The sequence below is a fragment of the Penicillium diatomitis genome (assembly GCF_028827545.1).
Source record: "Penicillium diatomitis strain IBT 30728 chromosome Unknown utg000013l_segment0_segment0, whole genome shotgun sequence".
Lineage (NCBI taxonomy): Eukaryota > Fungi > Ascomycota > Eurotiomycetes > Eurotiales > Aspergillaceae > Penicillium > Penicillium diatomitis.
The window spans coordinates 843,813-857,147 of NW_026623185.1; the positions used below are offsets into that span (position 1 = coordinate 843,813).

Here is a 13,335-nt window from a genome sequence, read left to right on the forward strand (position 1 = left end):
CCTACTATGAGCCTGTACACAACTTTCATAATTGTTTTGATATCGATCGTAATTATCACAAGCATTTTGAAAATCATGGAACATTGTTGATGCTGGTCAATAGACTCATGGTTCAGGATTGTGATGCGACCATGGCGGACATTCATACACGACTATAGAATTAAATTGAGCTTCGCACTAGGCCTTAATCAGCCCTGTTCGGCGCAATGTTTTAGTCTTGCCTGTATTTGGCCTATCGTTCTTGTATACTTCAGTAGCATAGCGCGAAGAATCAAAAATAAAGAAATAGCCGAACTGCAATTTTCAAAATATCCTCACAAACAGGAATTTCTCGTTTCATGCCAGGATGTTGAAACTATCTTTTGTATTGTAGCGATGGTAGGAAGCTTGGAGAGCAAGGAAGGAAAGGAGAACGCTGGCAAATTGATATATGGGGATGTTTTGGATGAATTAGCCCTTCATCCAAGTCTATGTGTGTGGGGATGGCGCTTTCATAGCGCGTCGATAGCGCGTAGGTAGCACGAGTGTGGTCCTTCCGTTTGGAAACATGTTGCTCTACCATTGACATAGTTGCAATGGGGTCGAAGGTGATCGTAATACCAGGCAGATACGGTGGTGGCTGGTGCCTCTGCGTGGCGGACTCGGTGTGATTACTCAGACGAGAATAGCTCTTTCACCGTACAGTAGCCTAGCATCCCGCCTTTCTATGTATGACCCTCAGAATGTAATCAGTTCGACATGCCCGTTGCCTACTTGACGTCTGGTATCCCCTTCGCCAGTAGAATCCTTCTTTACGTCACTCACCAAATCCCTGGAAAGCTCAAGCAAAGAGACGAAACTTCCTTCTTGATCTACATATTTCTTAGAAACCAGTCTCGAGAATATTAACAAACCCTTAAACTTGTTAGAAAAAAAAGCGGAACTGGGAACCAGCTATATATGGATATACGACGCTCATGTTTTATGACTTGTGAAATGCGCATAGTACTGAACACAATACTCTACGTGTAGCGACTGCTCTCAACTAAATTTTACGCACTATGGAGGATTTTCGACTCTGGGGTGAAGCAATAGGCCATAGTGCTTGTATTTAAGTAAGCAATAGAGACGTGTAATATCTTGGAAAGAAATGGCTGATCCAATAGAGAACCAAAAAGAAGTCTGCAGGAAACGGCCGTATCATTCTGCATCCCAGCCAGTCATAGGACACACCATGACTGTCTTGGTTGATAACACGTACTAGCATAGAAGGGGGGCTAATTGCCTCGTCTATCGATGGGCATTCGTTGGGTAAGTGACGGCAGAGATTGTGTCACCCAGACAAAGTATCATCTATGACCTTGTCTGTATTGCAAGCATAGTTTGCGCTGGAGCCGGATGGTGTATGGGAAGTAGAAAATCAGGTTTTGACAGAATGCTTCTGATACATCAACTACTAACTAATACCTTCGTACTACAAGGGTTATTTTGGCCCCTACAGCTGAATCATTGTTCGTCCAACGCCTTCTGAACTATGTATCCATTAGTAACATCGAAAACATTGGTATGAATTAGCGAAGACCCAAGAGTTGCGAGGGAGAAGCACAGCATCATTGGCCTGGCCGAAATTTACTGTTGCCATTGCTTTAAGGCCCCCACCGTGGTCCGTATGGCTTGCTAGCAAAGATTAACTCACGTCTACTAACATTCCCAGTATGAATAAACCTACTGCAAGGCTGTTCATAAGATGGAAGGACTGAAAAGGGGAGAGAGCTTCTAAGGCCGCTAAGGCACTGAGCGAGGGAGTGCTGCGCAACTATACAAAGTGACATGTATGTCCCCCTAGCGACTTAACCTGCGATATTATGTGCTTGGATCTCCGATGATACCAGCTGAAGTACCCGTACGTTGACCCAGAGTCTTCAAGCCGTGACATTACTATCGTGTTTGAATATGTTATATCTCAATTAGACGATATCAGTAAACTGGAATTCAACTTAGATTGTGTGAAAGAAATCCTGCAGCCTCATGCGCATTGAACATTACCCTCTCAATTCATTAAATATACAATAAAGATATTTTCTCGACGGGCTCCGACAAGAGTTAGCCTAGATAAGGGATCTTACTAATCAAGAAGCGCAGACACAAGGATCTGCATTTCACTATTCCTTTTGGAATCAAGAAGACGAATCAAAACGAAAGCTTACTCGGAGACAGCCTCCCATACCGGTAGTATGTCTCCTAAAATTCGTGGAAGACTACACTCAGAAACGGCAGTCTCATTCTTTCTGCAGGCTCGCATAACTTTGATAATTAGAAGAACTATTTATATTCATTTGTAAGTATCACGGGGGCTAGGGGCCAGACGATACTTTAGGGAACCAGCAACCATTTAGACGAATTAAATCGTACGGTCACGTCGTATTATAGGACTTATGGAGATCGCTAAATTAAATGATATTAAAATAGACTAGCTTATGACGGATTTCGGATTAGTCGCTTTTTTTTCATAGGATGTGAAAACTGCGCCCCGGTTAATCCGGTGACATCGCTCTTTAACACAAACAAGACCACTCTACCCCAAGATATTTACACAACCTCTATACCTTCTCGTCGCGCGCGAACAAAAGCAAGACTCGATGATAGCTCTCACATTGAAATCGAGAAGTGCGAACGCACAACTCCTCATCTCACTATATCTCCTGCAATCAGGCAGAGGGACAAAAAGGAAAACTTGATCGGAGACAGCCCCCTATACCGGTAATAAGTCTCCCAAAATTCTGGAAGACTACACTCCGGAACATTGAAGAGTAAAAGTATGTTAGTCTCATTCCTTATGCAGGTTCGCCTAATTTTGGTAAGTGGAGAAATATGTATTTTCATTCTTGTTTATTTAGTCCGTTATTGTTACGGGGCAGAAGCCAGGGGACAAGGCGTTCAATTGGCACTCCGCAACCATTATTCTCCTCGGTTTCTATACGCTTATTCTAGTCCAAGAGGCCGACCCGGGTCATACCTGCACTAGTAAAACAAGTCAACGGGGTCATCTTCGTCATATATATGAATGCTTATCTGTACAATAGTATATTATATACTCTCTTAGACGTTCCCGCATCCATATCCTTTTCATGGTCGGGACTCTGGTAGATCATTGCAAATAAAGTAAGCGCTACATCCTCTAGACCCTGAAAAGTAATCTTAAAAAGATGAAATACTATTGCAGGCAAGAGGGCTTCTCTGTACCTCTCTGTCCATCAACTTTTCAAAGGGCCTAATGAAAGAGTTGAGAGGCAGCACACAGCCATCTAATCCAGAGTAGTACTCCTAGGCTAGATATAGATCAGGACAATAGGGGACAATAGGTAGATAGTGGTGGGCAGCGAGAGGAAGGAGAGCGTGAACCAAAGCGGACATACTCGATCATCGCCACATATACCTGATAGGGTGAAAACAAGCCCGTTTCTGAATATAGGCATAACTTTTGTTGATGGTGCGAGAGTGAAGTTTTCTTGTACGAGAGACAGATGCGCGACGGATGACTCATTAACACTGACCACTATCATAATGATTAACAACTTTCGATGGAAATTAAGTTCTTGACTCACGATCTTCTACATCAGTGAGCTATGGGCGTACGTCCAGCGGGTCCATTATAACTCGGTGCTCGGTAAGTTTAATTCCGATGCTCCTGAGGCAAACCAGACGAGCAGTGCTTTATGTATTTCATTCTCACACAAGACCAAATCTCGATCAGATCGGTATTGGGAATGGACGGGCGTCTATTTCGGAAGAGTGTAAGAGGTTCGATTTCTCTCCTCGATGGCTACAACTCAGCAGGAAGCAAAGTACTGTAATTACCAGGTCGGTCATAAGTCTGCGCGGTTTCGAGCCAGCAAACCTCGCTAGAGCTATGGTAAGCGTCGCCTATGCCTGGGGAAGTCCGGGCTATCTAGGCGACTTAGCATTCCAATCAAGCTGCACTTTCCGTTGTAGGAGAATCTCTTTGGCACCAAGGAAGTTGACGAAATTTGGCCTACTCTAGTAAACCATTGGTTGAGCACGTGAATCTAATAAGCTACTTTGCCCCCTCTTCCCGCTCGCTCGCCCACCCACAATTCGAGCCGTGAATGTCGCGCATATAGGGCATCGCAAGCTATTTAAGGGCGGTTCAGTTCTATCTCTAGATCCAACAGGCTGTCCAACAGGCTGAAGTCATCGAGAAACAGCAGGATGTGCTGGCAGAGATGGAAAACCCCTGCCAGATTTCGAGATTGCAAAGGAGAAAGCGAAGGGAATTAATTGTACTTATTTCCATCCCGACCACAACCATGTTCAATGGAGCAAGCCAGCCACGGAAAGGGGGATCATTTGCAGTTCTGTCACTTCAACATCACGACTAAGTTCCACCAAGAGCGGTTAAGACTGCCCAGCTTATCGAAATGACTGATACAAATCATGAACGGCGGGCTTCCGCATTGGAATAGGTTGAAGGAGGAGACGTTGAGAATTGTGAACCTAGCGGAAAACCATTAGTTAGACCAAGGTTGACTTATTATTTGCCTATTATTTGAAGCATGATAACACCCGGAAAGTTTCCAGTGGGTGTTTTGTCACGTGACTTAAGAGCGTTAAAAGGGATCAATTACGCCAGTCGATCTGCTCATAGTTAGTTAGCTTTTGTTGTGATTACAAGCCTCAATTTCTCTAGAGGACACAGAGCTGTCCGCAATGTACACGCACAAGGTGCTCTTAGATTATCTGTATCTCCTGCAACCTAGACAGAATCCCCCCTCATTAGGCAATCTCTGAATCATCCCTCTCTCACATCGCGCGGCTACCCCTACTACTGTAGTCGCATCTCATGCCGTATGTCATCAGGTGGGAAATTGGCTATCATGATGTCGGCACGGATAAACAATCCCCGGTCATTCCCTCTCGATCTGGCCCCATGGTTCCAGCTTTAAATGCATATCGTTTCTGACGGACAGTTCTGCGAAACACCATTACAACCTAGCCTATCCACACCTACTCTCTTTTACCTGTAGTTACTTGTCTTGTCTCCAATCTCAAACATGAATGAAGAGAGACACATGTAACAGATTCTAGCGTTGAGTGAGTAGGCGGGAGCTTCGAGGTATCCCGGGCTCCAGAGATATTACTTTCTACAGTGCACGTCAAACCAGGCATCAGTATTACGTATCTCAGCAGAACAATATACCTTGGACCTGTATCTGTCTCTGGCGGGCTCCAGCTGCACGGGCGAGGAACTTTTGATGGGGCCTCTAGTAACATCAAAATCCCAGTCATGTTTATTTAAGATGCGATATACCCTTATACTAGGCCTACTATTGAACCGTGATTCTGTATTCGGGGGTCGAAATACGTCTGATTCGCTTTCCAGGGAGCGGAATCATATGAAATTGAATAGCACGGCATGTGATATGGACAAAAGTATGTATTAAACTGCATGCTGATTGTAGCACGCAGGTGATCTTTTCATTTGGTAGCCGTGGCTAGAAGAATGGAAAATAGGAGCTGTTTGCAAAGGGAAGTAGCCTCCAATCGTCCGGGGGCTTGATGCTGCGATACCGTCGAACGGCGGATTCACCGGGAGCTCCAGATATCACTTAAAGCTTATCCAACGTTTGTCTCAGCAAGTCCTAGGACTTCTGAGGAAGCTATTTAGGGCGCTGACTTGGAGACGAATTATGTGCAGTCCCGAGGTCCTCCGCAGACCGGTTGCCCGCCAGATCGTCTGTGAGTACGAGCGAGTCAGACTAGCTGGAGAAAGGAGTCGAATGACCCAGTCCATGTCTACTAAAGGTAAGCATGGCACCAAGCGCGACCCGTGAACGACTAGTGGTTGCGGCAAGGTATTTCGTGTCGGAGCGCGGGGCAGTCCGATTAGTACGGAGAAACTTGCAAGTATAGCATAGTCCGACGCTAGCTAGAGAGGTCAGGTTCATGATCAAAGATCCTGGTAAAAACCTCGATCAACATTCGAGCATTAGCACGTATAGTGGGTGACGCGATTTGACTTCGGCGTAAGAATTTGATGGTACGTATAAGGAGACGCTCGAGCGTGTCGCGGTCTACGAGATCGGAAAGGCCGGCGAGGTTGGCGTTATACGTCGCGGAGAGAACGAGCATGTTGCCGCATTGTCTTGCACATCATACCCGTCAGCATTTTGGATTCATAGTACTCATCTCACATGGAGGACGCAAACATGCGGAAGAAAACCATTATAAGGAACAGCTTACGTTTGAGCTATACCAAAGTAATTCGTCAAGATTAGCCTGTCCTCGACACCGTCAAATGCAGTTGAGCTATGGATAGCCGATTGAATGCAAGCCCTGCATGCTAGTAGTGTCGTCGAAAATACTTCGGTCGATTCAACGACAGCCGTGGGATTTGACTGTACGAGCACTTGGGCGCCATCTTGTCCATGATTTAGGGTGCTGTAGAGCGACGGGCGATGAATCATATACCGGGCGTCGTAGTATTCAGCGCGCATACGAGCGGCATTGATTTCGGCGGCAGGTGGATCGTTATCCTTCCAGTTCACCATGTTCGGAAGATTTTCTCGCCAGAGTTCAAGGTTCGCACTGAGAGCTTCTAGTGTCTCAGACCACAGTCGTCCGAACTGCCCCTTCTTCTTTGCACGGTAAAGGTCGAATTGAACATGATTAAGAATCTTGCGGAGGTGGATCCGAGCCGAATGGATGATCAGCATACGAGCAGCTGGCGCTGTCAAGTCGTTGGAGAAGTCAATCGTAAAACGACCCCTAGGTAGATGAATCTCACCTTCGGTCAGACGGGTATTGCTTGCCGGAAGGTTAAGTGCTACGAGGAGATCGCTCTCTAGCTGCACACATGTCCAGTAGGCAAAGTTGAAGAGATCCTGGGTAGGGCTCTCCGACACTGTCCCCGGGAAGCGCTTCTTTTGTCTGATTAAAGCTTGACAGATTTGCACAGCTTGGCAGACCCAGCCATGACTCTGAAGGGGATGGACCAACTGGTCGGCATATAGAGCTGCAAGCAGCCTGGCCTGGAGATGTGGGAGTCCGATGCCTCCTTGCATCAAACCCAGAATCATTGCGGCATAACCGTACAGAGCCAATCCGGGTATCCCCTCATGATTCTTCACGAGGACGTAGTCGCCTTTCATTGTAGAGATTGTATGTTTGGAGAAATTCTGTCTCTGCTCCTGAGCGGTGGAACCTGAATTGGAGATGTATAGAGCACTGGTCACCGAGTATGCATCATCCCTGGGCGGTATGGGCGGACAAGGATATTTCAATGCAAGCTGAGCCGCGATCGGTTGGTGGCGGTAGTCAAGAGTCTGTTCATCCATCATTGACCCCAGTAGCAGGGCTTTTTGCTCGCAGAAAGCACCAATGGCAAAGACCAGCAGAGTTATAGCATTATCAATGTTTTCTTCCACTACTTTTGGCTGCGCGGATGCCGAACACATTTGAGGCCCTTTTAAGTCCTCGTATGACCGTCTCCGCTTCTTACCACGACGTAGAGAATTGGTATTGAACGATAGCGGGAAATCTCGTGCGCAATAACAACGAATAAATTCATTTACCTTCATCGTCAGGTCATTTTGGCACAAGAAAGGATGCAACTTGTGCATGCTTTCAAGATAGCTTTGAAAATACCGGCGGGCCGTCCTCGCGTCGAGCCCTAGAGACCCAGTCCGATCAATTTCCGCAGGAGTGTCTGCAGGCGAAGCGGGGACCACAACTTTGAAGGCGCTATCGGACGTTGAGAGCCCTGTGCTATGTCCACTGTCTTTCGTCGGTCGGAGTGACGTAGGCAATACCGTGTCGTCTGCTATGTATGAGCTCTCTCTCCGACCGTGTATACTGATCAGATCCCGTTGTTCCTCCAACTGGAGCACGTAGTCTTCGGCATAAGCTGTCTCTAGCAGGCGCTTGATGGCCGGCCATTTTAAAAGGGTGGTCTGCTCCACCGGATCAACTGGCTCTCCCTTGTTGTCGTTGCGAGCCACACCCGTCATCTCTTTTAGCGGGTTGATGACTCGAAGTATATTGCTTTCCTTTAAAAGCTTAGTCAGAGTGGCCTCTTGTGATTGCCAACCTTCAATCAGCGTCTTAACAGCCCCATCTATCTTCATTTCGAGCGCCGAAATGCGATCCATCGCAAGTTGTGTTGGTTTTACTTGTCTGCGCATCGCGAATTAGAATTAAGGAGATCTGTTGAGGAGTCGGCGAGAGGTGATGACGACCATCTGCGGACCACGATACGTACGTGTGTGGAGAATGTTCCCTGTACTCGCAAACTAACTTGTTTTCCTCGCAGTGACCACAAACTGGTCGATATTCGTCACATTTTGTTTTTCGCGATCGACACTGATTACAGGCCTGTCCAGAACCCAACCAGTCAGAAAGAATCTACCGAATGTTTTTCTCAGCGCGTAAGTTGGCGAACCTGTTGCGCGCGAGCTACCTTGTGCCTGATGGCACCTGAGGTTGGATTGGAGAAAAGTCCAGCATCATACGGATTCAGATTTTCCGTAGATACAGGTTGGCGGTCACACACGGGCCACGACGACGGCGGTGTAGGCAAGTAGTTCGAATTTGGACAAATCTTCGGAAGCCCTCGATTCGAGTGAGCACCGACCTCACCAGTATGACAAGGAAGAGGAGTCTGGCTGTTCGAGGAGAATTGGAGTGGCAAAAGGCGAGGGTGGTTGTGGTCTGCGGATGTATATGACAGGCGTGTGCGGGCCCATCCGGGCGTGGCGGGTAGCATCTCTTTGTATTGATAATTCAACAGGATGAGACACGGAAGGTGAGACGTGATAAAGTTATGAATTGAAGGTGGAAAAAACCCAAGCTTTTATTAGAGGTCTACGGAGCCTACTTGTGGCTGGGGTGGGTGGCGGTTGCCAATCCTATAGCCTGGCTGCCTGGATAGATTAGCTCCAAATACCAGTCAAACAGTTCTGCCACCGGTATATGCACGACGGACTATAGTAGAGTACGCCGGATCGAAATCAAGATTCTGCCGATATTTCATTCCTTGAATATCAAATCATCTCTAGTACTTATGTTATGGGAATACCCAGGTCTATTAACCAAACAAGCCAAAAGACGAATATACCAGAACGCATGTTCTGTCATGCCCGGGAACGGTGTAAGTATCGCACCGTTGCGGCTGCGGCTGGCTACGGCTTCGCACAGCCACCACGCCCGCAATTCGCCGTATACTTCAATTATTCTATTGTGAAGAATCAATCCCTCTGTGAGTGGCGGTTTTACCTGTAGAAAAACCGGTACAAAATATTGTGTGTGAACTTGAAGGGAACTTTTCCGTCTTATAGGCTAGTCATTTCGCAAATAAGCCCATCTAAACGTCCTTGTTCTGCGAGTTGGACGTGCTTCGCCCTTGTCCGCTTCAACCTGTGTGATATCCTCTTGCAGGGTGCATAAGACTGCAAATTTTTAAGGACCATCACTTCCTTGAAGAACGCGCCATATGAGTTGAGTCATGATAAATTAACAAATTGATAGTCAAGAACTCCTTGGAAATCAAGTACAGTAGTTTTCGGAATCAGTTATACATCCGCGCTCTTGCGACTTCATTCTTGGGAAATATATCCGAAAAACGCTAATCTTCTTTAGCTTACCGCTCTATAAGTTTGGCAAAACACTGGTAGTAATGGCCATACGCGGCAGATGAGTCATTGAAGCAATACCGTAAGGTTCCATGCACCATGTGTCCCGTTGAGCCGTGAATTACGTTAGTTACTGGGGAGCAAACTATACTGCCAGATTCGAAATCAGATTCCCCCGCGGCCACTCAGAAACTAATTCCCCAACCCTATCCTAAAACAATCTAGTCTATATTCAGGTTATCTGCAGATCGCGGCTTGTTCACAAACTGGTGACGCGGGCTACGCCCGCTGTGGCCCTGAAACGAAACAGACCGAAAAATTGATCAAGATGATAAGTGATAATTTGGAGGCGGAACTTCTTGGTTTTGGATGTACGCTACGGCAGCGCCCCATCCCAAAAAGCACAGCTACGCGTTGTGGTGGGTGGGCCGCGAGCGGTAAGCCACGAGAAATGGGGACCAGATACCCCCTGATAAAAGTCCCACCCCTGCCGCGGTCGGTACGGTGGAGGCAATATTAGGTTGAAGGACCTTTTATGAATAGCCCAGTAGCGCAGGGAGTTTAGTTATCTGGCTATCTAATTCGAGCTGTTGAAAGCTAGGCAGATATGTGTGATAGTAGGATGTGGTAGTATAGAGTACTGGTAATAAGGCCTGGAACGACTTAAAGTTAAGCCAAGTTCCAAGGTCGGGCTAAACCAACGACGCTCTACGTAGATCTGCATATGATCTCCGGTTCTAGACTAGGGAAACCCTATTTTCCCATGTTTTACCCTTAACGTTACTTAACGTAATTCCCGCCCGAGTGAAACACCCGCCCGAGTGAAACAGCTACACCCATTAGAAAAATTCAAAATCGATTATCTCAACCAACACCTATCAAATCAGCTAAATATAGTGGTTTTTACATGTATTAATCCTGTGCCCAGTCTCCCTACACCCACTACACCTAGGCGGAGCCCTAGTACGTGGTAGATCTGCCTGACTAGGCAATTCGCCTGTCTTATGCGACACCACCGGGCTATCTTCAACTGGCTGGTCTAGCTGCTAGGCTAGCTAGAGGCCCTCTTCGACGCTTAAACCCTCCTTATAGGGTATCTTCCTATTCGACCGATTACGCTTCTCGATGATCTTTTTATTCGCTATACGCAAATTCGTATTATCCTGCGCTAGTAATGTAGCGTTGTGAAGCGATAGTGTAGTGTCCTTAATAATCTAATCAAGTATACTTTTGATTAGGCTAGGAGTGCTATTTAACCGACGGCGTAGTAGATCCTTAAGCATCGAAGCTTGCTTGTGTAGCTGAACGACGGTTCTAGGTATTCTTGGCGTGAACTAGCTAGATCTGCTACTTAGCCGGCTGCTTGGTGGTGTAGGCGTTCGTAAGGAGATATTTAGCTTTGAAAGCACTCTTTCTGCATCGACTGGTACTAGGCTACTAGGTACAAAGCTATTCTGAATAATAGCTGGCTTTTGGAAGGCCTCTAGTCGCGCGTGTTAGTAGTTCTCTAAGAAATCGTACTTATCGATATGATTATATTTCCTACGAGTAAGATCGCTAACGAAACGGCTATACGCCCTCTTGATTACTGTAAAGTAGCTAACATCTAGTAGTCATAGTAGATACGACAAATACGAAGGTATACAAAGAGGTATAATATCGTTTTCTGCGCAGATTCGGTCGAATTAGGGCGTAAGGTGGCTACTATAGCCGTTAAGAATTAGTAGGCGAAACCTGTAAGAACAATTCCTAAAGGGGAATAGTCCGAGAGGGGGACTGGGTCGTATACGAGTCATGAGAAGAGACGGTAGGGATTAGGAAGTGATACGTGGGGGAAAGGATATCTTATGAGCTACAGAGTGCGTCAACGTATGTGTCGGCAGAAGACAACTCTGACTCTTGATTCCCTCTAAACTATCCTCCTCGGATTATTTATCTTGGGGGAATCTGCGAGTCCTTCGAAGTCATGACGTTCTTGACTTACGGCAGGCTAGAGCCCACGTGACCCATCCTGGGTGTCCTCACGTTCAGTTTGCCAAGTCCCCGACCGAGCGTACCCGAGCTCCCAGCACTTAATAAAACTGCACTGATTTCTCTTCTTACAAAACCGGCCGCGTATACGCGAATTCGTTGATAGGATAAAAAGCTTTCGTAGCTAACGTAGGCTAATTGTATCGGTAGTCTAGCCGTTATCAGAGACCTCGAATCGCTAGTTATATAGTAGGTTTTTAAACTAATCCGCCTTAGCTATTTTGCCCTTAAAGATTATATATAGTAGTAGCGAATAGCTATCTACGCAAATTACTTCGATAGTAGTAACCTATTCGCGGTTTCCTAGCTATAGAAGACGTCTCCGACTGTAGTATTCCGCTCGTTTTACTACCTTCTGCGACGATATAAGGCCTATTATAAAGCCTATCTTATCAAAGTTATAGATATCCTCCGCTTGTATCCCGTTCTTATTAATAACACTTTATATAGTCGTAAACTAGGCTCGGAGGGCTTTTGGGTCTTCGTTTAATACGCGTTGGTAGTCGTATTATACCGAGTAGCGTGTACGAAGCTTATCGCGACGTTAAACAAATTTTGATGGCTAATTCTTGCTAACAGTAGGCGGAGGTTAGCTACCGCGCGTAGCTAGTAGGATATTAGCTATCTCTCCTATAGTAGCCGGCCTAGGCGCTGCTCTACGCGTGTCTATAGAGAGAATCTATTTAGTAAGCGAATCCTCTTCTAATTGGGTTAATTTATAACCGTTTGGGCGTGTAACGACGCGTGAGGGAAGGCTATTCGCCCGTGGGGACAAGGTAATATGAGATACACCAAATTGCTTCGCAGCTGCGCGAATTGATTTGAATTGACCCTTTTGAACAGCTTGTAGGGCTAATAGAACCCTGCCCTCTTGCTCGGTCGCTTTTTGCCAGGATTCAGTGCGTTTTGGTGGCATAGTAGATGGTTGAAGTAGGTAAGTAGGTGAGAATACGCGATTTCTGGTGCGGTGTTTCACTCGGGCGGGAATTTCGTTATAGGATTCTCCGCAAACGGCTAACATGGTCAATACGTGTTCAGCAAATACCATGTGTATGTGTCTCATCCACTCACTAAGCTTATCTATTCTCTGTGAGAACGTAACTTGAGTTAAAAAGAATGCTCTGCCACAAAAGTAGATAGACTATCGGATAACTCGTGATAATGTACTTCTCTGCGTGTTCCTAGGACCGAGATTTGGAAGTGGTATGTTACTACACTAGGCGGTCTAGGAGTGGTTCCGAGGGGATGTTCAAACTTTTGTCGTCACTGCAACTTCGACGTCAGTACAATTTCGCTGTTGTACAGTAAAGCAGCTACCAAAACCCAATTTATGAGACCCACCGCCCCAGGGGTATCGTGTGTATGGCAGTTTCGTGTAAAATACATCACTCCCAGGTCCCATCGTACAGTAATGTAAAGTACACTGACTTTTTATAGAAAGCGGTCTGAAATAGGGCCCAAAGGCCTTTATCCAATCAGTGCTTGCCGGCATCGAAAATAGTTTTCCGGCAATGAAGTTGCAAGAGTTAAGAGGTTTAACTGATTTTCGAAATCTACTGTATTCTTCGCAAAGAAACACTGTCTCTTCTAGGGTCCATAGATGGCCTCTTTTCTCTCGTCGTTCGATGCCTTACGAGGACAAAGATCTTGATACCGCACAGGAGGGGAGCAATTTGAA

The 13,335-nt window shown here is 46.3% G+C and overlaps 1 protein-coding gene across 1 annotated transcript; it reads right to left on the reverse strand.

The window, feature by feature from the left end:
- Window positions 1-5,922: 5,922 nt before the first annotated feature.
- Window positions 5,923-8,180, reverse strand: N7539_008632 (fungal specific transcription factor domain-containing protein; the record flags this gene model as incomplete). The annotated part of the gene is made up of 2 exons (XM_056938227.1): window positions 5,923-6,142; window positions 6,241-8,180. The coding sequence occupies 2 exons, from the start codon at window positions 8,178-8,180 to the stop codon at window positions 5,923-5,925; spliced, it is 2,160 nt and encodes a 719-aa protein (XP_056786609.1).
- Window positions 8,181-13,335: the final 5,155 nt, after the last annotated feature.